Source organism: Drosophila guanche, unplaced genomic scaffold, assembly GCF_900245975.1.
Source record: "Drosophila guanche unplaced genomic scaffold, DGUA_6, whole genome shotgun sequence".
Lineage (NCBI taxonomy): Eukaryota > Metazoa > Arthropoda > Insecta > Diptera > Drosophilidae > Drosophila > Drosophila guanche.
In genome coordinates, this window is record NW_022995743.1 from 8789910 (window position 1) to 8815789 (window position 25880).

At 51.6% G+C, this 25880-nt stretch overlaps 6 protein-coding genes across 6 annotated transcripts; all 6 read left to right on the forward strand.

The window, feature by feature from the left end:
- Positions 1–201: 201 nt before the first annotated feature.
- Positions 202–6592, forward strand: LOC117592592. Its single transcript, XM_034286476.1, has 3 exons — positions 202–323; positions 376–3829; positions 3885–6592. Exons 2-3 carry the CDS (start codon positions 386–388, stop codon positions 6384–6386), a joined length of 5946 nt encoding a protein of 1981 aa, XP_034142367.1. The 5' UTR covers positions 202–323; positions 376–385; the 3' UTR covers positions 6387–6592.
- Positions 6593–6713: 121 nt separating this feature from the next.
- On the forward strand, positions 6714–10526 carry LOC117592596 (endoplasmic reticulum metallopeptidase 1-like). Its single transcript, XM_034286479.1, has 11 exons — positions 6714–7043; positions 7103–7628; positions 7686–7860; positions 7922–8006; positions 8216–8336; positions 8399–8553; positions 8616–8999; positions 9058–9238; positions 9303–9631; positions 9695–10195; positions 10261–10526. Exons 1-11 carry the CDS (start codon positions 7023–7025, stop codon positions 10426–10428), a joined length of 2646 nt encoding a protein of 881 aa, XP_034142370.1. The 5' UTR covers positions 6714–7022; the 3' UTR covers positions 10429–10526.
- Positions 10527–10598: 72 nt separating this feature from the next.
- LOC117592593 (endoplasmic reticulum metallopeptidase 1) lies at positions 10599–14407 on the forward strand. The gene is made up of 12 exons (XM_034286477.1): positions 10599–10817; positions 10870–11380; positions 11439–11613; positions 11667–11751; positions 11815–11935; positions 11993–12147; positions 12212–12595; positions 12655–12835; positions 12898–13082; positions 13135–13278; positions 13336–13842; positions 13904–14407. Exons 1-12 carry the CDS (start codon positions 10611–10613, stop codon positions 14063–14065), a joined length of 2817 nt encoding a protein of 938 aa, XP_034142368.1. The 5' UTR covers positions 10599–10610; the 3' UTR covers positions 14066–14407.
- Positions 14408–14478: 71 nt separating this feature from the next.
- Positions 14479–17931, forward strand: LOC117592595 (endoplasmic reticulum metallopeptidase 1-like). Its single transcript, XM_034286478.1, has 10 exons — positions 14479–15103; positions 15162–15336; positions 15400–15484; positions 15643–15763; positions 15819–15973; positions 16031–16414; positions 16474–16654; positions 16712–17040; positions 17102–17608; positions 17672–17931. Exons 1-10 carry the CDS (start codon positions 14551–14553, stop codon positions 17837–17839), a joined length of 2658 nt encoding a protein of 885 aa, XP_034142369.1. The 5' UTR covers positions 14479–14550; the 3' UTR covers positions 17840–17931.
- A 636-nt stretch (positions 17932–18567) lies between these two features.
- LOC117592597 (endoplasmic reticulum metallopeptidase 1-like) lies at positions 18568–21727 on the forward strand. Its single transcript, XM_034286480.1, has 9 exons — positions 18568–19116; positions 19175–19349; positions 19416–19500; positions 19585–19705; positions 19757–20295; positions 20359–20724; positions 20785–20928; positions 20985–21488; positions 21560–21727. Exons 1-9 carry the CDS (start codon positions 18588–18590, stop codon positions 21725–21727), a joined length of 2631 nt encoding a protein of 876 aa, XP_034142371.1. The 5' UTR covers positions 18568–18587.
- A 478-nt stretch (positions 21728–22205) lies between these two features.
- LOC117592598 (endoplasmic reticulum metallopeptidase 1) lies at positions 22206–25763 on the forward strand. Its single transcript, XM_034286481.1, has 12 exons — positions 22206–22264; positions 22327–22837; positions 22912–23086; positions 23164–23242; positions 23413–23533; positions 23594–23748; positions 23802–24185; positions 24241–24421; positions 24485–24669; positions 24737–24880; positions 24938–25429; positions 25494–25763. The coding sequence occupies exons 1-12, from the start codon at positions 22241–22243 to the stop codon at positions 25659–25661; spliced, it is 2619 nt and encodes an 872-aa protein (XP_034142372.1). The 5' UTR covers positions 22206–22240; the 3' UTR covers positions 25662–25763.
- The last annotated feature ends 117 nt before the right edge of the window (positions 25764–25880 follow it).

The window sequence follows — 25880 nt, forward strand, 5'->3', positions numbered from 1 at the left end:
AAACTGTTTGTTCATACAAAAAAAATTAACAAACAGAAATTGCTGCATATTTAAAAATGCGATTTAAAGAGTAATACATATTTTCAGGAACAGTTAAAAAATGTTAGCTAGCCAATTACACTGAAATCAAATGGTCATGGAGTATCAACATGGTTTTTCCTAAAATGTTGTATGGCAATGAATAGCGAAGCGGTCACACTGGAAATTAACAACGGCGTTGTAAACAATTCGCGGCTCTTTTTCAGCGCCACGGCAGACGCCACTTTCAAAAAAGTTGAAGAATTCTTGTGCAAGATAAAAATTGAGACATAAATACAATTCAAGTAAGTGAAACTGAGGAAAGCGATACTACGACTAAGAAAATATCACCCCCAGATGCACGCGGATGACAATGTCCTCCAGACAGACAGTGAGCCTGGAATTGCGCGAGTCGCAACTGGCCAAATTGACACATTACTCGGAGGAGATACGCATGCGGGCACTGGAGCAGGTCGAGACGCGCTTCATTCGCTGCCTGTCGCTCGACGAGAAAATCAACTTGAAGCCAGTGTTTATGCTTAAGCAGTTAATACGATGGTTTGGCTGCAAGCCGCTCCTGGCCGCCGACCGCGTGCTGGCCGTTCTGCTGGAATTGCTGCGCTCCGAGTATGCCGACGAAGTGGTGAAGAAGATATCACACGAGCGGCTCTCAGCGGAGTTGGACAAGATCAGGAAAATTGTACGTTCCCAGGAGTCCCAGCGACCCATGGAGCTGCTGGACGATTTGCAGCTTCTACTGCCCGATATATACGAAATCCAAGTACCCCCCATACCGTCGCCATCCTCCTCCAGCGGTCAAGCTGATTCACCGAGTGAGATGGAGTGCAGGTTGCAAGAACAGCTGGAGGCAAGATTCAATCCAGGCGACTTTGAACAGGCTTGGACACAGCCGTGCAGGGAGGATGTGCTCACCATGAAGACGATGATCGACATGGGAGATTCGGAGGACGAAATGAACGAAAAGCTAATCAGTTTGATCATCAAAATGGGCGACTATCCCAGCGAGTACTTCCTCCAGGCGCCACACATTTTCCTCCAGCTTGTAAAGATTCAGCAAAGGGCAGACGCCAATCTTACCAAGGTTAATCATGTCCTTATCAACTTTCTGCTGCAGCTGCAGAACAGCATAAAGACGCGAACAGCCACACTTGCCTGTTACAGCATCTTGGACCCACCGGCGACGCGCCCCAAACAGCTGCGTGTGGAGAGTGCTCTGTGCTTCCTGCTAAGCAGCTGCACCACGCTGCTGCAGCCACTTCTGCTTAAATTTACCAGCCAAAATTGGTTGATCCTGGAACTGATCAAAGAGGCTGTACGCACCTACGCCGCTATGCGTGCGCCCATCTCGTATCTGTTCATAGATCGTCTATCGGGTCTGGTCAAGGAGGCCCAAACATTTTGCTACAGCGCAAAAGGCAACGATGTCGCCAAGCTTGTGGATAAGCTCGCGGTGCCCCGTTTGCATTCGCTCATCTGCAATGGCCTGCTGCATGATTCTATTGAGTTGAATGAAGCCAATGACAAGTCAATCAACGCAAATGAAGCCAAACTACACCGTCAACTGCTCACGATGGACTTTGCCTATTTGCTGTGCATGCCACAGCGGGGATTGTTAGTGAAAAATATAAATTTGGGTGGTATTTCACCTCCCAAAACGATGGATACATCGATGGACAGGCTCCGCATAGCTTATACTTTGGGAGTCGGTTATCTGAAGTCCACCGAAAAGCCGTCAGCAGAGGACATGATCCTAGATCAGAGCACCATCTGCCTGGTTGTCGACCAGCTGGGCAGCAAGACTTTGGTGAAGCAGCTCTTTGAGGCTGTTGTGGAATGCAATCTGATGTATGACAAGAATTCCAAATTGCGTTTGGAGGCCGAGATCTTGATATACAATCTGATGAACCTGCGCGACCGAGAGCTGCGTGGCTACTTCTATAACCTCATGCGGCATCCCTGCAGCTTGTTCTTCCACGCAGTCGCGCAAAAGAGCGTCTATCTGCGGGGCTGCAGTAACCAGAAGTTGATTCGTCAGCGCATCTTTGGCATACCGCTTAACACGACGCTGCTGCGTCAGTTTGTGTTGCAGAGCTGGCTGGACGACGAACCCGAGGGGGTGCAGGCCTGGTGCCTGCAGTATCTAGAACTGCTGATCAACTTGTGCAGCAGCATGAATGGGAACGACTTTTTCGGAATGTACGACTTTCTAGAACCCGTGATGGTTCCCCAGATGATCTCCCGCTCCGTTACGTGCAGTACCCTGCACAACAAATTGTGGAAGCTGACCTGTCCGGATGAAGAAGATATACTTCTGAGGCTGCGAGCTAACATCTGCTATCTATTCCATCCCGATGCTCAGATACGAATTGAGGCTGCGAATCGAATCGCATACATGCTGCAGTGCCCGGATGACTCCGGAAGAAAAACAAAAGTGCATCAGAGGAAATTAGGCTTTGATTTAGGCGTGGTTAGTCCCCCATGGCCGTATCAAAGTATTTTTTCGGCCAGCAGCGACCAACCCTTTCAGGAGGAGCGCAGTTTGGACGCCCTCATGCGGCTATTGGAAACCCAAGACCTGAGGCCGGCCATACGCAAGTCGACATATACTCAGCTAAATGTTTTGCTACAGAACTGGAATTCCTGCAGCTACTTCGCGAAGTCAAAGGACTCATTAATGATGGTCATGCAGGATGTGTACTCTGCCATGGAACACATCAAGTGCCCCGAGCATGCAGACTGCGTACTGCCAGCTCTGAGCCTTATGATGAAAATCCAAATTCACCAGAAAGAGGTTCTGCAGGGGTCGCCCGCATCCAAAGCAATGTATATTGTTATGACGCAGCTCCTCTTTGAGACTACGCACCGTCCGGAGTTGCGTGAGCCTCTCCTTATCTGCCTCTTTCAATTCATCTGCCATGAGCACATGACGGCCAGCGAGTCGAAGCTTGTCTTGGACGTAGACTTGAGTTCTCTGATGGTACCCATAATGTATGACCTTGAACTGACTGAACCGACTTCCATCATCGCGGAGGGACTGTTGCTGGACCGTGCAATTCAGGAGATCCATTTCGGTCAAGATGCCGACCGGACTGCCCAGCATTTGCGTCTGATGGTGGCGGTTTGCACAATCGAAGACCCAGAGAATATTGCACTGGAGGCCGTCCAGAAACTGGACATTAGAAAATCGCTGAAGCTGACGGTACCCGATCTGGCCCTGTTCCAAGCATCGCGGATCGGACCACAGCTGGATCGCCAGCTCACGGCAGCCAGCAACTGCAGCAATCACGAGGAACTCAATCAGATTGTGGCACGAATTCAGACACATCTGGTGCTGCTACGCACTGCTGTCCCCGGGGAGGCGGGAATCAGTCTGTGGAAATTGATGCACAAGTATCTGCGCGCAGCACCGGCCAACGCAGCGGATCGAGAGGTATACATGTCCGTGTCGGAACTATGCCTGAGCTGCATGTGCTTCGGCGTGCCGCCTGTTTGGAACGGACTCAATCAGGCTCTGGAAATGGATACCCACCACAGCTTTCTGCTGCTACTGCACGATCGCACCATCGGACTGGACATGCTTGAAGTGATCTGCCAGATCGTTGTGGTTCTGCTCAGCACACAGACGAAACAACCCGCTGATAGCAGCTGGCACAGCAAGCTCTTTATGCAGCTGAGTGCCGTGGCCAGGACACACTTTGAGTTGCGGCAGCTGCTGCACGTGCGCTGCCTTCTCCGAGTTCTGCATTTTCTCAGCGAGCGCGACCTGAGGCTCAGCGAGGTTCAGCTGATGGTAAGTGTCACAATCTACTTGGACAAAGTTATGATACGATCTCTATCCATTGCAGTACTACATTCGACACTTTTTGCAACTCTCCTCTGATCTGAGGAGCCCCACACAGACTGGATCTCAGTGGCAGCGGGACTGCCTGCACATTGTGTGCCAGCTCCAGGCACGATGCATACCAAATCCCGCAACGAATGCCAAACCCGAGGATAAGGACCACATAGCTAGGAAGATAATCGTCTATCTGGTGGGAATGTGCGGACACCTGGACGGACAAGTGCGTGCGCTGGCTTGGGTATCGCTGGCCAGTTGGATTGCCACTATTGGCTCCTCGGCGGAAAAGGTCTTGGCGCCCGTGGCCTTCCTGCCTGGCGGACTGCTGATCTGCAGTCTGTCCACCATGATGTATGCGGGAGAAACAGTTCTGGTCAGAGAGTTGGCTGGCCGTGTGTTCGAAATGCTGATGCCGCAAATGGACACGGAGAAGATCATCGAGCTGCTGCAGCATCATGACTTCCTGGATGATGCGTATCGCACTTTGCCAACACTTCATGTCATGTCCGCGCTGCCGAAGGACGATGAGGGAACGAAGAGTTCCTGTGGCCTAATCGGCTGTTACGTAGCCATCTGCTCATGTCTGGTGAGCCTCAAGCCGACTTGGTGTCTCACACTCTGTGAGCATCGATTCATGAACTGGCTGAGCGATGTGATGAAGAGGAAGGTGCCACCGAAGCCGCACTTGGATGATTTCCTCGAGCTGTGCGCTGCCATTAGTGATCTCTATGCCATGTGCTACTCTGCCAACTTTGAGTTCTTGCAGCGCAGCATTTGTCGGGACTTCGTTCTGCTGCAGAGCTTCCTAGCGCTGCTGGATACCACAATCAACTTCAGAGCGCCCGAACGCTTCGTGCCACGTTTCCTCAAGCTATTTCTGGTCTTCTGCAGGGACACCATCGCATATGAGTTTTTGTTCGAGCAGCTCAACACTCGAGCCGCTCTGTTCATCGACATTCTCTTATATGGCACGCACCATAAGCATATTGGAACTGCCATGCAGTCTTACACTCTCTCGGCTCTGGACATCGTATGCGTAAAGGCACAAAATGCACCTGAGAATCTCAACTTTGTGCGGAAAATGGAAAAATACAGCGTGGCAGTGGCCACAGCTAACGCCCAAGATGAAAAGGTTAACAATAAGGAAAACAATGCGAGTGCTTTGAATAACCAACAGACGGTGAAGTCGAGTCGGAAACTGGAGCAAGGCGATGATCCAGTTGAATTCAATGCTATGGGGACCCTCGTTGAAATGTTGATCCGCCTCTTCGAACATTATTTCCCAGCTAAGACGTTCAACTTTTTGCAACATGCCGGAACGGGTCACATTCAGATTGGCGAGACGATCGGAGCACTGCTGAAGGTCTCGCAGTATGCTATGGTTGAAGCCCAGCGGCTTATGCTGTTGGATCGAATTTTGGGCCTGCTCGACGGCTTCCTCAGCGACGTGGATATTGGAAACCCCAGCACCTATGTGAAACGCGTTGGCGCCCACAAGTTACGCGGTATCCTGAGCAATATGGTGTTGCTGCTCAACATGCTGATGCTGTGGCACAGTTCGCCTCACTCTGTGATCCACGAGACCTCGGTGACTGCCAAATTCGTACGCGTGCTGGTCCGCATTTGGCCCTGGCTATCGCACTCGGCGAATATCAAATGCCAGTGCGTGCAACTGGCCATGTTCCTCACCGAGCACTCGCTCGAGATGTGCAAGCATAGCTCCGTGGTGCTGTCCGGACAATCCAGTTCGCTGCTCCAGCTGATTGTGCGGGTGGCTGTCAACGAGACGCACAGGAAGGAGACCCCCGACGCTGCACCCCATAAGACTCTGGTGTTCGCTTTGCGTGTGATGATGAACTGCTGTGCCTGCGGCGAGGCTCGCCTCAGTCTCTCCAAGCTGCGTGTGCTGGACACGTTTGACACGATTCTGCCGGCCACCGCAGGTGCGGCTCATGGCACCAAGGTCAGTTCCGCAACCTTGAACGCCTGGCTTGGCTTCTGGGAGGTCTACTCGCGCTACGATCTCGGCTCCAAGGTCTGCCACTTGCTGGGTCTCTTCACTGCCATCGAGCGCAGGCCACCTCTCAGCCAGGGCAGGATGCTCTGCCTACGTATCCTGCGCAACATGAGCTTCTTGCCTGGAAATCGCCTGCAGCTAGTGAACAACATCGACTTCATTTCTATGTTGGATGACATTGTCTCCCAATCAGTCCGATACATAGATGGCGGCGGTGACCCCCGCGAAGACACGTTGGGAGAGCACAGCCTGGGTGTCCAGATGGCGTGGAAGCTCTTCTGTTTCGTAGCCAAGTACCAGGCCATGCTACGGGGCACCAAGTTAATGAAGCATCTTTCCTGGCTACAAAATACACTGAAACAAATTAAAAAGATTAGACCGGCATATTATCAACAGTGGCCCCATGCAAAAGAGCTCGAAGAAATGCTGGAAAAAATTATGGAGAGTATGGAGAAGTATTCCGTGTGTGTCCAACACCCAGTACCTGGATAAAAGTACAAAGAAACCCAATTACAAGTTATCTGCATTTTAAGTTTGATTCATAAATAATAACCTTGGACTTTGAGGGGCCAAACCCCCCGTAAATAATTGCAAGATACCTGTCCTGCCCCTGTCAGGGGTTAGGCCTTGCTCATTCTTATCTGTTTTGATTTGTCGCGTTTACGTTTACTAGAGTAATAAAAGTCAACCTGAGCTAATGGTTATTCCGGTTATTCCTATACTTTCTACTCAGCCTCTGAGGTTCTTTAATTCTATGTGGCCTCATTAAGAAGGATGTAGTGAGGTAGCGAGAGCTAAGCAACACAGCAACCGTCTGGAGATATGAACTCCTCCTTAACTTTACCCAGTTTGAGGCGTTGTAAAGATAGTCTGGGGCGGGGCATAAATCTGCCATTATATAGATACCACTTTCCCCCAAGGAAAACACATCCGTAGTTGGTATTGGGCGATAAATTGAATGGCAAGCGGGGAACCGATTTATCTTTATGGGATTCAAAGTGCGAATCACTGCTGATAATATCCCTCTAGCTCCAACCTCAGGCGCCCAAGCCAGAGATATTCAGTGTTGCGACGACCGGACAAAGGCATTGTTAGACCTTACCAAGCTCTTGCCAAGGACACAACACCATGAAGCTACCAAGCGGCAAGGTATGTACGCGAATCCTCATTGCTTTTCAATTATTAACTAACATTCTTTGCTTTGGTAGGACTCTGGCAAATCAAAGCATCAGTCAGATCTTGGCCTCATCAGGGTGTTGTCACAGCAAAAGGAGCTAAGGACCAGACTCCCCTGGTACTATGCGCCCTCCTTTCTACTCCTTTGGGTGGCGCTCTTCTACGCCGTGGTGATCCCACTCTACCATCGACTGCCAAACGGAATAAGCATTAAGGAGGAGTCACTCAGGCCGGGCGAGTTTGTGTCGGAGCGAGCACAGAGATGGCTCTACAAATACGATCGCATTGGACCCAAAGTGGTTGGCAGTGTGGCGAATGAGGTGACAACGGTTGCCTTTATTCTGGATGAAGTGGAAAGTATACGAACGGAAATGCGCAGCAATCTGTACGATCTGGAGACAGATGTTCAGGCGCCAGCAGGCGCCTACATGCACTGGAAAATGGTGAACATGTACCAGGGAGTCCAGAACGTGGTCGTCAAACTGAGCACAAAGAGCTCCAACAGCACAGCGTACCTTCTGGTCAACAGCCACTTTGACTCGAAGCCCAGCAGTCCAGGTGAGTGAAGTCCTCCGAGTTGCAACAGAGTGATGTGCCATGTGCCAGTGTAAACAGGTGCCGGCGATGATGGCACCATGGTGGTGGTCATGCTGGAGGTGCTGCGTCAAATGGCCATCTCGGAGACACCCTTCGAGCATCCGATTGTCTTTCTGTTCAACGGCGCCGAGGAGAATCCGCTGGAAGCGTCTCATGGCTTCATCACCCAACACAAGTGGGCAGCCAACTGCAAGTAAGAATAAAAATTGAATAGAAAGAAATAATCGCGCGCTAAAGAGAGTATTTTTCCACAGGGCTCTGATCAACTTGGAAGTGGCTGGCAGCGGAGGACGCGATCTGCTCTTCCAGAGCGGACCAAATAACCCGTGGCTCATGAAGGTAGAGACACACATAAATACAGATATTTTATCGCGCGTGAACACGCGTGGCAATGACCATAGTCATTGGGCACTTTATTACAATTGTAAACAGTCATTGCGGCTGTCGGATAGCCAAGCGATTGATTGCCGCAGTTTATTTTCTGCTGGATAAAAGTGTGCCGCACATCAGTTACATGGCTAAGTTGTCGTTTTATTTTCTCGTTTTAGTACTACAATCAAAATGCCAAGCATCCGTTTGCCACCACCATGGCCGAGGAGATCTTTCAGTCGGGCATCCTTCCCTCCGACACAGATTTTCGCATCTTTCGGGAATATGGCCAGGTGCCAGGTGAGTTCCCTCCCAACTTTCATATAAAAATACAATTATAGCCCCAACCATATTCTTTATAGGTCTGGATATTGCTCAAATCAGCAATGGTTACGTTTACCACACGAAATTTGACAACTTTGAGGCGGTTCCCGGGGACTCCCTGCAAAACGCTGGCGAGAATGCACTCGCCCTGGTGCGCGCCTTTGCCAATGCCAGCGAAATGCATAACCCAGAGGTGGGTGCGAGATCTACATGCACTCGAAGACAGTCCATTCATTATAATTCTTATAATTGCAGGAACACAGCGAAGGCCATTCCGTGTTCTTTGACTTTTTGGGTCTCTTTTTTGTGTACTACACGGAGACGACGGGCATAATCCTCAACTGCGTCATTGCCGTGTTCAGTCTGGTGCTGGTGGGAGTCTCCTTGTGGAGAATGGCTCGCTTTTCCGAGGTGACAGCTGGCCAGATATCCCTTTGGTTCGCCATCATTCTGGGTCTCCATGTGGTGGGATTCCTTCTCAGCCTTGGTCTGCCCTTGCTGATGGGCGTGCTGTTCGATGCCGGCGATCGATCGTTGACCTACTTCAGCAACAACTGGCTGGTGATTGGCCTGTACATCTGTCCCGCCATGATTGGCCAGGTGCTCCCTTTGTCCCTCTACTACACACTGAAACCCAATGTAAGTTTGCTAAAGTTTTGCCTCGCTAATACTATTACTGATGAGCTTCTGCCAACAGAATAAAATCAGTCACCCGAACCACCTGCACATGAGTCTGCATGCACACTGCGTCCTGCTGGCGCTGATCGCCATCATTCTCACGGCAATCAGTCTGCGGACACCCTACCTGTGCATGCTCTCGATGCTCTTCTATGCCGCTGCACTGTTGATCAATCTGCTGAGCACACTGCACGATCGAGGTAAGTAGCTAGACATGGAGATGTTTCTTTCTCTATTTCATATTTTTTCTTACTTCATTTGCAGGCTACTATTGGGTGCTCATTGTGCAGGTGCTGCAGCTGATGCCGTTCCTTTACTTCTGCCATCTGTACTACATGTTCCTCGTTGTGTTGTTTCCCATGCTGGGCCGCTTCGGACACTCCGTCAATCCCGATCTCCTTGTCGCGCTGCTGTGTGCCTTGGGCACATTCTTTGCCATGGGTTTTGTGGCACCGCTGATCAACATGTTCCGCTGGCCGAAGCTTGTGTTGCTCGGCCTGGGCGTCGTCACGTTCATATTCAGCATGATCGCTGTCTCGGAGGTTGGTTTTCCCTACCGCGCCGCGACCAGCGTTATGCGAGTGCACTTTTTGGTAAGTCTGTTCGATCCCAGTGATTCCGGATACAAATTTCATAATTTTCCATGTTCCCTGCAGCACGTGCGTCGCATCTTCTATGAGTACGATGGCGCCGTGAGCCTCAATGACTCTGGCTACTACTTTGACTTCCAGGATCGTCGTCTCTACTATCCGCTCGAGGACACCTCGGTCAATCTCACGGGTTTGGTCAGCACGGAGGCCGACTGCAGCAAGTACCTGATGTGCGGTGTGCCGTGCTTCAATCATCGCTGGTGCACTACCCGCTCCAGCAGCCACTGGCTGCCCCGCGATGAGCCCGTGGCCATACCAGCTGCAGCCTCATTGCAGCTGCTAAGCAAAACCATTCTACAGTCCGGCAACGTCGTGCGCTACGAATTCGAAATGTCTGGGCCACCACACATGCGCCTATACATACAGCCGCTGGATGGAGTCACAGTGGAGGATTGGTCCTTCATCCGCAACATGCTGGACGAGCCCGACAAGTACTCGGCGCCTTATCACATATTCTTCTCCTATGGCAGGGACAGCACTCCACTGAAGTTCCACATTGATTTTGCGGTGGGTTCAGGCAATTAATTTGGATTTTGATTTTGATTTTGATTTTAATCTTGAATATTTTACAGAAATCATCGGGTAACTTTGATGTGCCCGTCTTTGAGCTGGGATTTTCGGCACACTTTCTCAGCTATGACTTTGATCGTGATGCGGCCGGCTTGAAATTCATCAAAGATTTTCCCGACTTTGCCCATCCCATGGAGTGGCCGACGTTATTTGTGCGCTATGTCTTCTAAGTCCATGAAACTCTTGTGATTGTCTTCCTTTAACTAAGTAGATATATTAGCTAGTAAATAATAGATTATAGAACCAGATTATAGAAACTTGAACTGAATTCTTTCTACGCTCTGCACTCGGCGGCCACTCTCTCTTCAAGATTTTTGATAAGATTTGCAGCAAACATTGGGAGCGCATTTAGATGTGGAATCGATATCTCCAGAGAGTGTTTGCCGCTGGCTTCGTGCTCGTATCAAGGCGCACTCAACTCACTCTATCAATATGGGCTACAGCAGTGGCCGGCCCCCGACAACAGTCAGTTTCGAGAGACCCGGGCAACGGCAAGGTTCGGCCTTGTGCAGACTTTTTCGCAGAGAGCATGGAATCGCAAGCCAAAGGAACTGATAATGTGAGTGCACATATTATTTATATACATTTGTATCACAGCAATTCTTTCTTAGGGAAACTACTCGGGCACCGTGCTCTTCAATGTGCTGTCCAAGGAGAGGGCACTCAGATGGAGACTCGCCTGGTACTATGCCGTGGCCTTCCTGCTCCTCTGGGTGGCACTCTTCTCTGCTGTGGTGCTGCCGCTCTTTCATCGCCTACCCGATCGAGTAACCATTGCACAGGAGTCGGAGCAGCCCGGGGAATTTGTGGCAGAGAGGGCGCAGAATATGCTCCACCAGTTCGATCGCATTGGACCCAAAGTGGTTGGCAGTGTGGCGAATGAGGTGACGACGGTTGTCTTTCTCATTGATGCAGTGCAAAATATTCGCAGGGACATGCGCAACGATCTCTACGAGCTGGAAGTGGATGTGCAAGAGCCAGCAGGGGCCTTTACAATTGGCACCATGACCAGCATGTATCAGGGCATTCACAATGTGGTTGTCAAGCTCAGCTCGAAGAGCTCCCAGAGTGAATCCTATCTCCTGCTCAACAGTCACTTTGACTCGAAGCCCAGCAGTCCGGGTAAGCTCGAACCCCGTATTCCATCAGCTACCGATACTAACACACCGATACTCAACAGGTTCCGGCGATGATGGCACCATGGTGGTGGTCATGCTGGAGGTGCTGCGTCAAATGGCCATCTCGGAGACGCCCTTCGAGCATCCGATTGTCTTTCTGTTCAACGGCGCCGAGGAGAACCCGCTGCAGGGCTCCCACGGCTTCATCACCCAACACAAGTGGGCAGCCAACTGCAAGTGAGTGGCAAACCTTTCGAACTGAATTGAATTTATCGAATTGCTTGCATTAGGGCCGTCATCAATCTGGAAGTGGCTGGCAGTGGGGGACGGGAGCTGCTGTTTCAGAGCGGTCCCAACCATCCCTGGTTAATGCAGGTAATCTTTCCATTGGTTTGCCATAATAAAACGATAACTCCACTATCTGATTTGTGATTGCAGTACTATAAAACTCACGCCAAGCACCCGTTTGCCACCACCATGGCCGAGGAGATCTTTCAGTTTGGAATGCTGCCCTCCGACACAGACTTCCGGATCTTTCGCGACTTTGGGCAGGTGCCTGGTAAGTTGCATAAATCATAATAATTTCTCAATTAACTGTACACTTTGTGTCTGGCAGGTCTGGATATGGCACAAATAAACAACGGCTATGTCTACCACACTGCCTTTGACAACTTTGCGGCTGTGCCTGGACGTTCCGTACAGAGCACAGGTGACAATGTCCTGTCACTGGTGCGGGGCTTTGCCAATGCAAGCGAAATGTACAACACGAAAGTAAAGCAACGACATTAAAATTACCCACAACACACACTTAATCCATTCTTCCATTTCTTACCAGGAACACAGCAAGGGACATTCCGTGTTCTTTGACTTTTTGGGTCTCTTTTTTGTGTACTACACGGAGACGACGGGCATAATCCTCAACTGCGTCATTGCCGTGTTCAGTCTGGTGCTGGTGGGAGTCTCCTTGTGGAGAATGGCTCGCCTTTCCGAGCTGACAGCTGGCCAGATATCCCTTTGGTTCGCCATCATTCTGGGTCTCCATGTGGTGGGATTCCTGCTCTGCCTGGGCCTGCCCCTGCTCATGGCTGTGATGTTCGATGCTGGCGATCGATCTTTGACTTACTTCAGCAACAACTGGCTGGTGCTTGGCCTGTACGTCTGTCCGGCAGTCATTGGTCTGGTGCTTCCCCTGACTCTCTACTACACACTGAAGCCAAATGTAAGGCAGTAATTAATTGAATTTATGAAGATTTAAGTACCAAGATGAATGTATTGCAGGCACAGCTGAGTCACTCGTACCATCTGCACATCAGTTTGCACGCTCATTGCGTGATCCTGGCCATCCTCTCCATCGTTCTGACTGCCTTGGGTCTACGTATACCATACTTGTGCATGATCTCGTTGGTTTTCTATGCTGCTGCGTTGCTGATTAATCTGTTGAGTTGCTTGCATGATGGCGGTAGGGTTTTAGCATTTAGCATTTAGCATTTACTTTCTGCTAATATTTGCTTCTATTTGCAGGCTACTACTGGGTGTTGACTGTGCAAATTCTGCAGCTTATGCCGTTTGTGTACTTCTGTTATCTTTTCTATACATTCCTCGTGGTCTTCTTTCCAATGATGGGCAGAAACCGAGACGCCGTCAATCCCGACATGCTCATAGCCCTGATCTGTGCTCTGGGAACATTCTTTGCTGTGGGTTTTGTGGTGAGGAAGTTTCCCTTTCGATGCTGGCAGCAAGTCCTAATTGTCTTTCCAGGCTCCGCTGATAAACATGTTCCGCAGGTCCACTCTCGTGCTGCTCGGCCTGGGCGTTGTCACCTTTGTATTCAGCATGATCGCTGTCTCGGAAGTGGGTTTTCCCTACCGCCCCAAGACCAGTGTGATGCGTGTCAATTTCCTGGTAAGCGCTTTCTTGATAATGATTGTACGAGCACTTAGCCCCTGCTTTTATTTTCAGCACACTCGTCGCATTTTCTATGAATACGATGGCGCCGTGAGTGTGAATGATTCTGGGTATTACTTCGACTATCAGGACAGGCGGGCGCTGCGGCCGCTCCTCGATTCATCCGTTAATTTGTCCGGACTAATATCCGCAGAGTCCCACTGCGATGCGTACGTGGTGTGCGGCATGCCCTGCTTCTGGAGCAGCTGGTGCAGAGCTCTCTCCAGCGCTGCCTGGCTGCCGCGCGAAGCGGAAGTCCTGCCACCCGGCAGCCTGCAGTTGGAGCTCTTGGATAAGTCCGCTGTTGTTGGGAGCCGGGGAAGAACCCTGAGATACACATTCGAGCTGGCCGGACCGCCGCACATGAGTCTGTTTATACGACCGCTGGCGGGGGTCGTTATCGATGACTGGTCCTTCATCAGAAACATGCTGGACGAGCCGGAGAAGTACTCGGCGCCATATCAAATCTACTTCTCGCACGGCACGGCTGGTGCGCCCATAACGTTTCACATTGACTTTGCGGTGCGTAGAAACATATTTATAATGTTGAATGGCAGCGAGTCATAAACGTTTTCGATTGCAGACATCCGTCGCCGATGCACCGGTCTTCGAGCTGGGAGTGGCGGGACACTTTGTGAGCTCCGATTACCCGCGGGACGCAGACAGCCTCAAGTTCGTGGCGGAGTTCCCAGACTTTGTGCATGTTATGGAGTGGCCGGCGTTGTTCAAGCGATATATATTCTGAAATCTTGCAGATCAGATCTTTATTGGGACGTAGATACTAGATTATTTATTATTTATTATTTACTGTGTCTTCCCCCAGACTCAGATAAGAATTATTGCGCCACGAGCGTCACTTCCATTGGACTTACGAGCCAATCGATGGGATAATGACTAAGCGGATAATCGCTGCTCTCGTGTCACGGAATCTCTTCTGCGGCTATTGTGAAGTCGGGCCGTAAACTTCCTCCAATTAAGATATCCCGAACGGGCACATGCCCACGACAGTCTTGAGACAGAATAGCCACCAGAGTAGGCAGCAGACCCATATATATTCAGAGCAATACACCACCGTCGAGCGACTCTATCTTTATGGCCTTTATTTTGGGGGTGAGCTTCAAGCCGTTCTGGCCACGGTTCAGACGTTCAGACGTTCAGTTAATCGACGGCCGGACGTCGAAAGGGTTTACTCGACTTGGCGCCCCTCAGAGATCTCTATCTGCATAAGTAATGAACAGAAAGACTGATAAAGTAAGTATTGGGCAGGACAGCTCCTCCGACACTGCGCTCATCGAGGTGCTGTCGGGTCCAACCGGAAGTAGACGCAAACGCCGGCTGTCCTGGTACTATGCGCCCTCCTTTCTGCTCCTCTGGGTGGCGCTCTTCTATGCCATCGTGCTGCCGCTCTACAATCGACTGCCCGAGCGGCTGACCGTGGCCGATGAGGCCCTGAAGCCGGGACAATTTGTCGCGGAGCGAGCACAGCGACAGCTCCTCGACTTTGATCGCATCGGACCCAAAGTGGTCGGCAGCATAGCCAACGAAGTGACAACTGTCGCCTTTCTGGTGAACGAAGCGGAAAAGATCCGTGCCCAAATGCGCAGCGATCTCTACGAGCTGGAGGTGGATGTGCAGGCACCCTCCGGCGGCTACGTGTTCGTCGACATGGTCAACATGTACCAGGGCATACAGAATGTGATCGTCAAACTGAGCGCAAAGAGCTCCCAGAGCGAGTCCTATCTGCTGCTCAACAGCCACTTTGACTCGAAGCCCAGCAGTCCGGGTAAGTGATTCGATTCTGTTTCCATAAAAGTGATCTTCCAAGGGGTGAATGGCAACAGGTTCCGGCGATGATGGCACCATGGTGGTGGTCATGCTGGAGGTGCTGCGTCAAATGGCCATCTCGGAGACGCCCTTCGAGCATTCGATTGTCTTTCTGTTCAACGGCGCCGAGGAGAACCCGCTGCAGGGCTCCCACGGCTTCATCACCCAACACAAGTGGGCGCAGAACGTCAAGTGAGAACAGTTCGATAGAAGCAAAGACAAAGCATCTTCAATGAGTCGTTTATCCGCTTTCAGGGCTTTCATCAATCTGGAAGTGGGCGGCAGTGGGGGCAGGGAGCTGCTCTTCCAGAGCGGTCCCAACAATCCCTGGCTAATGAAGGTGAGTCTATAATATATTTCCCAATAATTATTGTGGCGGCTTATGGCAGGCCACAAAAGTTAACAACAAAAGTTGGAGCCGATTTTATTGCCCTATTTTATGGCCAATTCGTGAATTGTCGGAACGTTGAAAGGTTTGCTTCTTCTCCTTCTCCGCAGTACTACAGGCAGCATGCCTTGCACCCATTTGCGACCACCATGGCGGAGGAGATCTTCCAAAGTGGAATTCTACCCTCCGACTCCGATTTCCGCATATTCCGTGACTATGGAAATGTTCCCGGTGAGTAACCAGAAAGCCACAATCTCTGAGTAATTATTAATTGCGATCCATGCAGGCCTCGACATTGCCCAAGTGAGCAATGGCTACGTGTACCACACGGTCTTCGACACCTTCGAGGCCGTTCCTGGAGGATCCGTGCAGAACACTGGCGAAAATATCCTGGCCCTGGTGCGCGCCTACACCAACGCCACGGAGTTGCACAACCCAGAGGTGGGTTAGAACTGAACTGAATCTATGGGTCCCCGATATCCACTGCTTTATCTACAGGAACACGACGAAGGACACGCCGTCTTCTTTGACTTTTTGGGTCTCTTTTTTGTGTACTACACGGAGACGACGGGCATAATCCTCAACTGCGTCATTGCCGTGTTCAGTCTGGTGCTGGTGGGAGTCTCCTTGTGGAGAATGGCTCGCCTTTCCGAGCTGACAGCTGGCCAGATATCCCTTTGGTTCGCCATCATTCTGGGTCTCCATGTGGTGGGATTCCTGCTCTGCCTGGGCCTGCCCCTGCTCATGGCTGTGATGTTCGATGCTGGCGATCGATCTTTGACTTACTTCAGCAACAACTGGCTGGTGCTTGGCCTGTACGTCTGTCCGGCAGTCATTGGTCTGGTGCTTCCCCTGACTCTCTACTACACACTGAAGCCAAATGTAAGGCAGTAATTAATTGAATTTATGAAGATTTAAGTACCAAGATGAATGTATTGCAGGCACAGCTGAGTCACTCGTACCATCTGCACATCAGTTTGCACGCTCATTGCGTGATCCTGGCCATCTTGGCCATTGTCCTTACGGCTGTTAGCCTGCGCACTCCATACCTTTGCCTGCTGTCGATGATATTCTACTCTGCTGCGCTCCTCATTAACCTGCTGAGCACCCTGCATGAGCGTGGTAAGTGTTGATCGATGAACTATCCATAGAGCATTGACTTATGACATGATTCTTCAGGCTACTACTGGGTCATTACCGTGCAGGTGCTGCAGCTGCTGCCGTTCTGCTACTTTTGCTATCTGTTCTACATGTTCCTCGTGATATTCTTTCCCGTGCTGGGCCGCAATAACAGCGGCACAAACCCGGACCTGATCATTGCTCTCTTCTGTGCTTTGTGCACCTTCTTTGCCCTGGGCTTTGTGGCACAATTTATCAACATGTTCCGCTGGCCCAAGCTCATCTTGCTCGGCCTGGGCGTGGTCACCTTCATATTCTGCATGATTGCCGTCTCGGAGGTTGGCTTTCCGTACCGCCCCAAGACCAATGTGATGCGGGTGAACTTTCTGGTACGTAGCGGCAGATCCAGACTTATGTATCTCCAGGCTAAGCTGATCTTCTGATTTACAGCACACACGCCGCATCTTCTATGAGTTTGATGGCTCGGTGAGTCACAGCGATTCTGGCTATTACTTTGACTATCAGGACAGGAGAGAGCTGAACCCGCTGAAGGACTCCCCCACCGTCAACCTGACCGGTTTGGTGCGCGTGGAGCCCGACTGCGACAAGTACGTGATGTGCGGCATTCCGTGCTTCTACTACAGCTGGTGCAGTCAGCGCACGCGGGCAGGCTGGCTGCCCCGCGAGACCGAGGTGGTTATGCCCGGCGTGGAGCTCAAGTTTGAGCTGCTGGGCAGGACAGTCTCCGAGGCGAATCGAACGATACGCTTCGACTACGAGCTGTCGGGGCCGCCGCACATGAATGTGTTTGTCCAGCCACTGGGCGGGGCAAAGGTGGAGGACTGGTCCTTTGTCAGAACGATGCTGGACGAGCCGGAAAAGTTCTCGGCTCCGTACCAGATATTCTTCTCCTACGGAAAGGATGATTCGCCGTTGCAATTTCACATCGAATTATCGGTGGGTGAACACTTCCTGCCTTAAAGACGATCAAAAAAGATTTCCAATTGAATTTATTTGCAGAAATCCGATGGAGATTTCGTTGGTCCCAGCCTCGAGCTGGGAATTGTGGGGCATTACGTGAGCTACGACTATGAGCGGGATCCAGAGGCTCGGCAGTTCATCAAAGACTTTCCCGACTATGTCCACGTCATGGAGTGGCCGTCGATATTTAAGCGTTACATATACTAGAGTTAGCTAGAACTATAAGTGTGATTATCCATTACCCATTAACCATTAACCCTGGAAACATATCAAAATAAATGGCGATGCGAGCCATAACCTGCCTGAAAAAAGTGCTGCCTTTTTCTTATCGAGATTGTTGAAGTTTCTGCTGCTGATTATATCTTATCTTTATATCCCATTTGATTTAGAGTGTTTAAAACCGATAAATGCATACGTGTACACCCGCCAGAAAGGTGTTCCACAACATAAATCAATGAGTTCGACTTTAGCCTGTGGAAGATTATAAAATTCACTCGCTCGTGCGCCAGTTGGCCATAAATGTGCGGTACTCAGCCTTGCAAATCAGATATGATAAACAAGAACAGAGCCTCGAGAGTTCGTTTGAGTTTGGTGGAAAACTTACCTCAAGCTTGGCAGCTTCGTTATCTGCCACACGCTTCATTAGGTTATCTTTATATCACATTTGATTTAAGGTCCATAAAACCGATAAGTGTACAGAAACCGCCAGAAACCCGCAGACTTTCACTCGATAAGGTCGGGTATATCGCGATGCTATGCAATGAATCGATAAATCAATAACTTCACCTTATTAAGATTGAACTCTGGCGCGACTTTGGCCCTCAATGGATGATAAAAGACTCGTAAATCTAGTTGGCAAGGCAGGCATCTCGACTGCATATCCAAACTGATAAAAGAGAACACTGCCAAGAAGTTCGCTCAGTCGTGCGCCCTTTTTTGCCGTGATTCAGTCTAGATGGGAGCGGATAACACTACGGAGTACCCCGACTCGGACACGAGAATCGACTTGAGGGTGAAGGATGGCACAGCCAAGCAGCTGCCCTGGTACTATGGGCCGGTGTATCTGCTCTTCTGGGTGGGCTTGTTCTTCGCCGTCGTCTATCCTCTGTTCAATTACCTGCCCACGGGGGTCAAGGTGGAGGAGGAGTCCGCCAAGGCGGGCACATTTGTGGCACAGCGGGCGGAGAGCATTCTGCTAAAAATCGATCTGATGGGTCCCAAAATCGCCGGCGATTACGTGACCGAGGTGCTCATGGTTCAGTTTCTGCTCGAAGAGATAGAAAAGGTGCGTCGGGAGATGCGACAGGATCTCTATGATCTGGAGGTGGATGTGCAGCGAGCCGAGGGCGCCTTTCTGCACTGGCAAATGATAAACATGTATCAGGGCATCCAGAATGTGGTCGTCAAGCTGAGTGCCAAGAGCTCCAACAGCACGTCCTACCTGCTGGTGAACAGCCACTACGATTCCAAGCCCAGCAGTGTGGGTAAGTCCGTTGAGTCCGCTCCTTGAATCCCTCGTTTGTTGACGCTTTTATCCTGCAGGCACTGGCGACGCTGAGTTCATGGTGGTGGCCATGCTGGAGGTGCTGCGCCTGATGGCCATTTCCGACGATCCCTTCCTCCATCCCATTGTCTTTCTCTTCAACGGCGCCGAGGAGCAGCCCTTCCATGGCTCCCACGGCTTCATCTCGCAGCACAAGTGGGCCGCCAACTGCAAGTAGGTAGCATCCATGGACCCCACGACCAGACCCCACTACAACACGATTTTCGTACCCCCCCTTAGGGCACTCATCAACTTGGACTCTGCTGGGTGTGGCGGTCGCGAAATTCTCTTCCAGGGGGGTCCCAACCACCCGTGGCTGATGAAGGCAAGTCGATATCTTGAGAAATAATATCTAAATTGTTGCCTGCCTTTTATCTTATCGGGGGGGTTTATCGCTTCTTTATTGCAGCATTACAAACAGAGCGCCAAGCATCCGTTTGCCACCACCATGGCGGAGGAGATCTTCCAGGCGGATCTCATACCCTCCGATACAGACTTCCGCATCTTCCATAACTTTGGACCGGTGCCAGGTGGGTTGCTGATTGAAAGACTAACCAAAGACTGAGTGTAACCGTTTTCAGGTCTGGATATGGCGGGTTGCTACAATGGATTTGTCTACCACACGAAGTTCGATCGCTTCAGCTGTGTGTCCAGAGACGCGCTGCAGAACACTGGCGACAATGTCCTGGCCCTGGTGCAGAGCATCTCGAATGCTGAGGAAATGTACGACACGGAGGCACACTCTGAGGGGCATTCGGTGTTCTTCGACTATCTGGGCCTCTTCTTTGTCTACTACAAAGAGTCAACGGGCGTGGCACTCAACATTTGCTTCTCCCTGGGGGCCATCGTGCTCGTCTGCCTGTCGCTGTGGCGCATGGCCAGGGTGTCGCAGCAAACCATCGGCACCTATGCCCGAGCCTTTGGCATGATGTTCCTGCTCGCCATTCTGGGATTCCTCCTCGCCCTGGGCTTCCCCCTGCTCATGTCCGTGTTCTATGACGCAGGGGATCGCACCATGACCTACTTTACCAACAGTTGGCTGGTCATCGGCATCTTCATTTGCCCCTCGCTGCTCGGCCTCATCCTGCCGCTGACCCTCTACCTCTCTCTGCGGCCGAGCGTAAGTGGAGCCAGCGGAAAAATATCTCTTCTGGGGTCATCCAGCATTCATTCTCCCTTGCAGGTGAAGATCCCGCACACGTACCACCTGCAGATCGCTGGACACGCTTACTGCGTCTTTTTGGCCATCATCTGCATCCTGCTGACAGTGGCCGGCATCCGCACTGCCTACCTCTTCCTGATCTGCATTTTCTTCTATGTTTGCGCTCTCATTATCAACCTGCTGAGTCGACTCCACGATCGAGGCTACCTTTGGGCCCTGGTGCTGGGCGTCTGTCAGATCTTGCCGTATCTCTACTTCACGTACTTGTTCCACGGCTTCCTGGTCATCACCATACCCATGACCAGTCGCAAGGGCATGGAGACGAACCCGGACATGCTGATCTCCCTCCTGTGTGCCTTGGGCACCATCCTGTCAATGATCTTTGTGGTAAGCCAGAGATGAGGGGCTGCCTGTGAGGATTATGCTCAGCATTCAAGCTCTTTTCAGGCTCCGCTGATCAACCTGTTCCGCAGACCCAAGAGCATGCTGGCAGGCTTGGCCCTGGCCATGTTCGTGTTCTGCATGATCTCCGTCTCTGAGGTTGGATTTCCCTACCGCCCCAAGACCAATGTGATGCGTCTGCACTTTCTGGTGAGTCAATGGCAATCCGAATCGTTGGAGCCACCCCACTGATTGTCTCGTTTTAGGAAGTACATCGCAAGTTCTATGCTTACGATGGCTCCCTTAGTTTGGAGGACAGCGGCTACTACTTTGACCTGCAGGACAGACGGCTGGAGGAGCCGCTGCGGGACAAGATGAACCTCACGGGCTTCACGCGCCTCGACGAGGAGTGCAAGAAGGAGATGAAGTGCGGCATGCCCTGCTTCAACCATCGCTGGTGTGCCGCCGTCGCAGATGCCCACTGGATGCCCCGCACGGAGCTCGTTGAACTCCCCAGCCCCACCGTCCTGGAGCTGCTCAACAAGACCGTGCTGGTGGGGCAGTTCGATACGCGAGTTCGCTACGACTTCAAGGTGTCGGGTCCGCCGCGGATGAGTCTGTTCGTGCTGCCGCTCGACGGTGTCAAGATCCTCAGGTGGTCCTTCCTGATGGGCATGCTCGATAACCCGGTCACCTACAAGCCGCCCTACCACATCTTCTTTGGCTACGGCAGCGACGACTCTCCCGTCGAATTCTACTTCGAGCTGAGGGTAAGTATTGCACACATTCTGCTCCCAACAGCGAGGTGTCCCTATCTAATACGATCATTTGTCGCTTGCAGAAGGACGATGGCAACTTTGAGGTTCCCCTGTTCGAGCTGGCCGTCGCCGGGCACTACATGAGCCACCTCAACAAGCGGGATGCGGCCAGTCAGCGGTTCATGGATGAACTGCCCGACTTTGCCCATCCCATGGAGTGGCCAACCTCCTACGAACGATATATATTCTAAGGCATTTAGCTGACAGGCTAAATGGCGTAGTAAAATCAAGGACACACATATTTAAATTAAATATTTCGTCTTTGTAAAAATATTGTACAAATAAATAGAGCTTAAGTTTACCGAGACCTTTTTGAGTGGCGTACATCTATTGGCATATATTTGCCATTGGCATTTGTCGTTCGGATGCGAGACAATAAATCCATAAATCCGCTAGTAAGTGCGTTACGATATGGGACAAAGTTGGGCGTTATGATTTCCCCTAATCGGCTTACCAAGGCCCCACTAAATTCGTCACCTATGGACAGATGACGTGCTCGTGTACACTTGTTCTGCGAATTTTCGGGGTATGTAGATTGGTAATTGTTCATAAAAAAAGAAACTCGCGCCATTTGGCCATAAATATCGAATATCTTTATGCTATGCTGCCGATACCAAGCTGCTGCCATAAATACAACAGCAGAAAATAACATTTTAAAGTGGGGATGGCGATGGCCATTAGTCGTACTCTGGCCACAGGCAGCAATGGGCGCTCCAAGGACTGACAAGGTATCGCATTTTTCCCCGATGAATCACGGAATGGGTAATAATTTGATTTGCTCCTCCTGCAGAGCTGCTCGGGCTCTGGCAACCTGATCATTGAGCTGGAGGAGAATGAATTGGCGGGCAAGCAGCTGCCGTGGTACTATGGCCCCACGTACCTGCTCTTCTGGGTGGGCCTGTTCTTCGCCGTGGTCCTACCGCTCTTCCAGGCGCTGCCCATGGGCCTGAAGATCGCCGAGGAGTCGTCGCGTCCGGGCAGATTTGTGGCCGAGCGGGCGCAGGCCATTGTGCTGCCCATCAGCCAGATGGGGCCTCGAGTGGTGGGCGACCACGTCAATGAGGTGACCATAGTGGAGTATATGCTGGGCGAGATTGCCAAAGTGCGCGCGGCACTGCGCGACGATCTCTTCGATATGGAGTGGGAAGTACAGCGAGCGTCGGGCTCTTATCTGCACAATGGCATGGTCAACCACTACCAAGGTGTGCAGAACGTGATCGTCAAGCTGAGCACGAGAGGCTCCAACAGCAGCTCCTACTTGCTGGTCAACAGTCACTACGACACCAAGCCAGGATCGCCGGGTGAGTGACAGACAGACAGACAGACAGACAGCTCCTGGCTGCAGCAGCAGATACGTAATTCCCGATTGTGACAGGTGCTGGAGACGATGCCTATATGGTGGCTGTAATGCTGGAGGTGCTCCGTCAGATTGCCATCTCCGATAATCTCTTCCTGCATCCCATTGTCTTTCTCTTCAATGGCGGCGAGGAGCAGCCCATGCTGGGCTCTCACGGCTTCATCACACAGCACCGCTGGTCCGCCAATTGCAAGTGAGTCGAACGCGAAAGCGAACGCGAACGCGAACGCGGGCACAGACTTCAGGGACCAATAATCAATTTATTCGCAGAGCGCTAATCAACTTGGACGGTTCGGGCGGTCGCGAGTTGCTCTTCCAGGGCGGTCCCAATCATCCCTGGCTAATGGAAGTAAGTCCCCTGCCGCACACACACACACACACACACACACACACTCATCCGCTGACCACTCACTCGACTTGGCTTGGCTCTTGATCGATATGAACAATATCGCAATATCGCCACCTGTCTGGCCAGGCATTTTATCTAATCGCTAATCGAGTTTGAAATTGTCGCCACAGCATTACAAAAAGAGTGTGCCGCACCCGTTCGCCACGACCACGGGCGAAGAGCTGTTCCAGGCAGGCCTCATACCCTCGGACACGGACTTTAGGATCTTCCGTGACTTTGGCGCCGTGCCAGGTATGCCGGGTTATCCTTTTTGTTTACGTCTTTCTGTCTAAGTGCAGTCTCTTCTATTAGGCCTGGACCTGGCTGGCATTCACAATGGTTTCGTGTATCACACGGAATTTGATCGTTACACCGTCATATCCGGCGATGCTCTGCAGAGCACTGGAGACAATGTGCTGGCTCTGGTGCAGAGTATCTCCAATGCCCACGAGATGTACGACACGGAGGTAACCTCAGCTCTCCCTTTGGTGTGTAGATTTTAAACTCTCTCTCTCTGCAGGCTTACTCTGAGGGCCACTCGGTGTTCTTTGACTTTATTGGCCTCTTCTTTGTGTACTACAAGGAGTCGACGGGCGTGGCCCTCAACATCACCTTCAGCATTGGGGCCATGGTGCTCGTCTGCCTCTCGCTGTGGCGCATGCGCAAGGCGTCGGGTCATCCCGTGGGCACCTTTGCCAGCGCCTTTGGTGTGCAATTCCTGCTGGCACTGGCCGGTGTCCTTCTGGCCCTGGCACTGCCTCTGCTCATGTGCGTCTTCTACGATGCCGGAGATCGCACTCTGACTTACTTTAGCAACAGTTGGCTGGTCATCGGCCTCTTCATCTGCCCCTCGGCAATCGGGCTCATTCTCCCACTGACCCTCTATCTGACTCTTCGTCCAAGTGTGAGTAGTTACCGGAACAGTGCAGATACTTCAACCAACTTCTGACTCTTTGCAGGCGAAGATTTCGCATGCCTACCACCTGCAGATCGTGGGCCATGCCTACTGCGTCCTCTTGGCCGTTCTCTGTCTGGCGCTGACAGCGCTGAGCATTCGCAGTGCCTACCTGTTCCTCATTTCGATTGTTTTCTATGTGGGAGCTCTGATCATCAATCTGGTTACCCGTCTGCATTGTCGAGGTAACCTTTGCGGATGGACCAATACTCTCTTGATGCCTGAGTAATGCCTTGCCTTGATTGCAGGTTACTATTGGTCCGTGGTGCTTGGAGCCAGCCAGCTGATGCCTTTCCTCTACCATGCCTATCTGTTCCACACCTTTATCGTCATACTCATACCGATGGTGGGGCGATTTGGTGTCACCACCAACCCGGACACCATCATAGCGGTTCTCTGTGCCTGTGGCACAATCCTCTCCATGTCTTTTGCGGTAAGATAGAGGATCGTTGACATCTCTGAGAGATCTCATAGTTATTTCCTTTTGGGCTTTTGGGCAGGCTCCGCTCATAAATATGTTCCGGCGACCCAAGAGCATGCTGGCAGGCTTGGCCCTGGCCATGTTCGTGTTCTGCATGATCTCCGTCTCAGAAGTGGGATTCCCCTACCGCCCAAAGACCAATGTGATGCGCGTGGATATGATGGTGAGTCGAAGATAATACTTTCCAAGCCAAAGATAGATCCCCATTTGTTTGGAGCAGCAAGTGCACCGCAGATTCTTCGAGCACGATGGATCCATGAGTGGGGAGAACAGCGGCTACTATCTGCACATGCTGGACAGGAACAAGGATGGGCCTCTTCGCGATACGATGGACCTCACGGGGCTCATTCGGCTGGGCGAGGACTGTGACTCGGAGCTGATGTGCGGCATTCCCTGCTACCGCTGGTGCTCGGCTCGCCAGGAGGCGCGCTGGCTGCCGAGGGAACAGCGCGTGGAACTGCCTTACCCCACTGTACTGGAGCTGCGCAACAAGACTGTGCTGGCCAGGGGCGATCAGGCACGTTTAGAGTTCCGGCTGTCCGGCCCTCCCAACATGGGGCTCTTCTTCCAGCCCAGGAGCGGAGTGAAGCTGCTGCGTTGGTCATTCGCCCAGGGCATGCTGGACAATCCGTCCACGTTCCGGCCACCGCTTCAAATCCAGATAACCTACGGCATAGACAGCACTCCCATTGAGTTCGACGTGGAGCTATCGGTGGGCATTGCTCTGCTTGAATGCTCCTTTTGCCCTTAATCATTCCGCCGCTTTGATTTTGCAGAAGGACAATGGAAACTTCGATGAGCCTCTCTTTGAGCTTGGCGTCTCCGGGCACTACGTGGGTCCCCGGGTCGAGCGGGATGCGCTGAGCGAACAGTTCCTGGCCACGCTGCCCCACTACACCTTCTCCATGCAGTGGCCGAGCAGCTACGCCCGATATATCTACTAGTTAGACAAGTTAGTTAGCCTAAGCAACAGATTAGTAAGTAGTGCCACGAGTGTGGGCCAATACAGGGCTTCCACTACTGGGGGAGTGGAAGTTGATGAGGCATTTCATCATTTGACTGTCAGCCGCAAGACAAACACACAACACGGAATATGGGAGATGGGAGCTGGGAGCTGGGAGCTGGCATGGGGAATGAGTAAGCAAAGATCTGAAAATGGAAAC

Coding starts and splice junctions, on each gene's coding strand:
- LOC117592592 (XM_034286476.1), top strand. CDS start 386: ATGACAATGTCCTCCAGACAGACAGTGAGCCTGGAATTGCGCGAGTCG. Junction 3,830..3,884: donor TCAGCGAGGTTCAGCTGATG/GTAAGTGTCACA, acceptor TATCCATTGCAG/TACTACATTCGACACTTTTT.
- LOC117592596 (XM_034286479.1), top strand. CDS start 7,023: ATGAAGCTACCAAGCGGCAAG. Junction 9,239..9,302: donor GAGCACACTGCACGATCGAG/GTAAGTAGCTAG, acceptor CTTCATTTGCAG/GCTACTATTGGGTGCTCATT. Junction 10,196..10,260: donor AGTTCCACATTGATTTTGCG/GTGGGTTCAGGC, acceptor AATATTTTACAG/AAATCATCGGGTAACTTTGA.
- LOC117592593 (XM_034286477.1), top strand. CDS start 10,611: ATGTGGAATCGATATCTCCAGAGAGTGTTTGCCGCTGGCTTCGTGCTC. Junction 11,936..11,992: donor CGACTTTGGGCAGGTGCCTG/GTAAGTTGCATA, acceptor TGTGTCTGGCAG/GTCTGGATATGGCACAAATA. Junction 12,148..12,211: donor GCGAAATGTACAACACGAAA/GTAAAGCAACGA, acceptor ATTTCTTACCAG/GAACACAGCAAGGGACATTC.
- LOC117592595 (XM_034286478.1), top strand. CDS start 14,551: ATGAACAGAAAGACTGATAAAGTAAGTATTGGGCAGGACAGCTCCTCC. Junction 15,337..15,399: donor AAGTGGGCGCAGAACGTCAA/GTGAGAACAGTT, acceptor ATCCGCTTTCAG/GGCTTTCATCAATCTGGAAG. Junction 15,485..15,642: donor ACAATCCCTGGCTAATGAAG/GTGAGTCTATAA, acceptor CCTTCTCCGCAG/TACTACAGGCAGCATGCCTT.
- LOC117592597 (XM_034286480.1), top strand. CDS start 18,588: ATGGGAGCGGATAACACTACGGAGTACCCCGACTCGGACACGAGAATC. Junction 19,706..19,756: donor TAACTTTGGACCGGTGCCAG/GTGGGTTGCTGA, acceptor AACCGTTTTCAG/GTCTGGATATGGCGGGTTGC. Junction 21,489..21,559: donor AATTCTACTTCGAGCTGAGG/GTAAGTATTGCA, acceptor TGTCGCTTGCAG/AAGGACGATGGCAACTTTGA.
- LOC117592598 (XM_034286481.1), top strand. CDS start 22,241: ATGGGCGCTCCAAGGACTGACAAG. Junction 24,881..24,937: donor TGATGCGCGTGGATATGATG/GTGAGTCGAAGA, acceptor TGTTTGGAGCAG/CAAGTGCACCGCAGATTCTT. Junction 25,430..25,493: donor AGTTCGACGTGGAGCTATCG/GTGGGCATTGCT, acceptor TTGATTTTGCAG/AAGGACAATGGAAACTTCGA.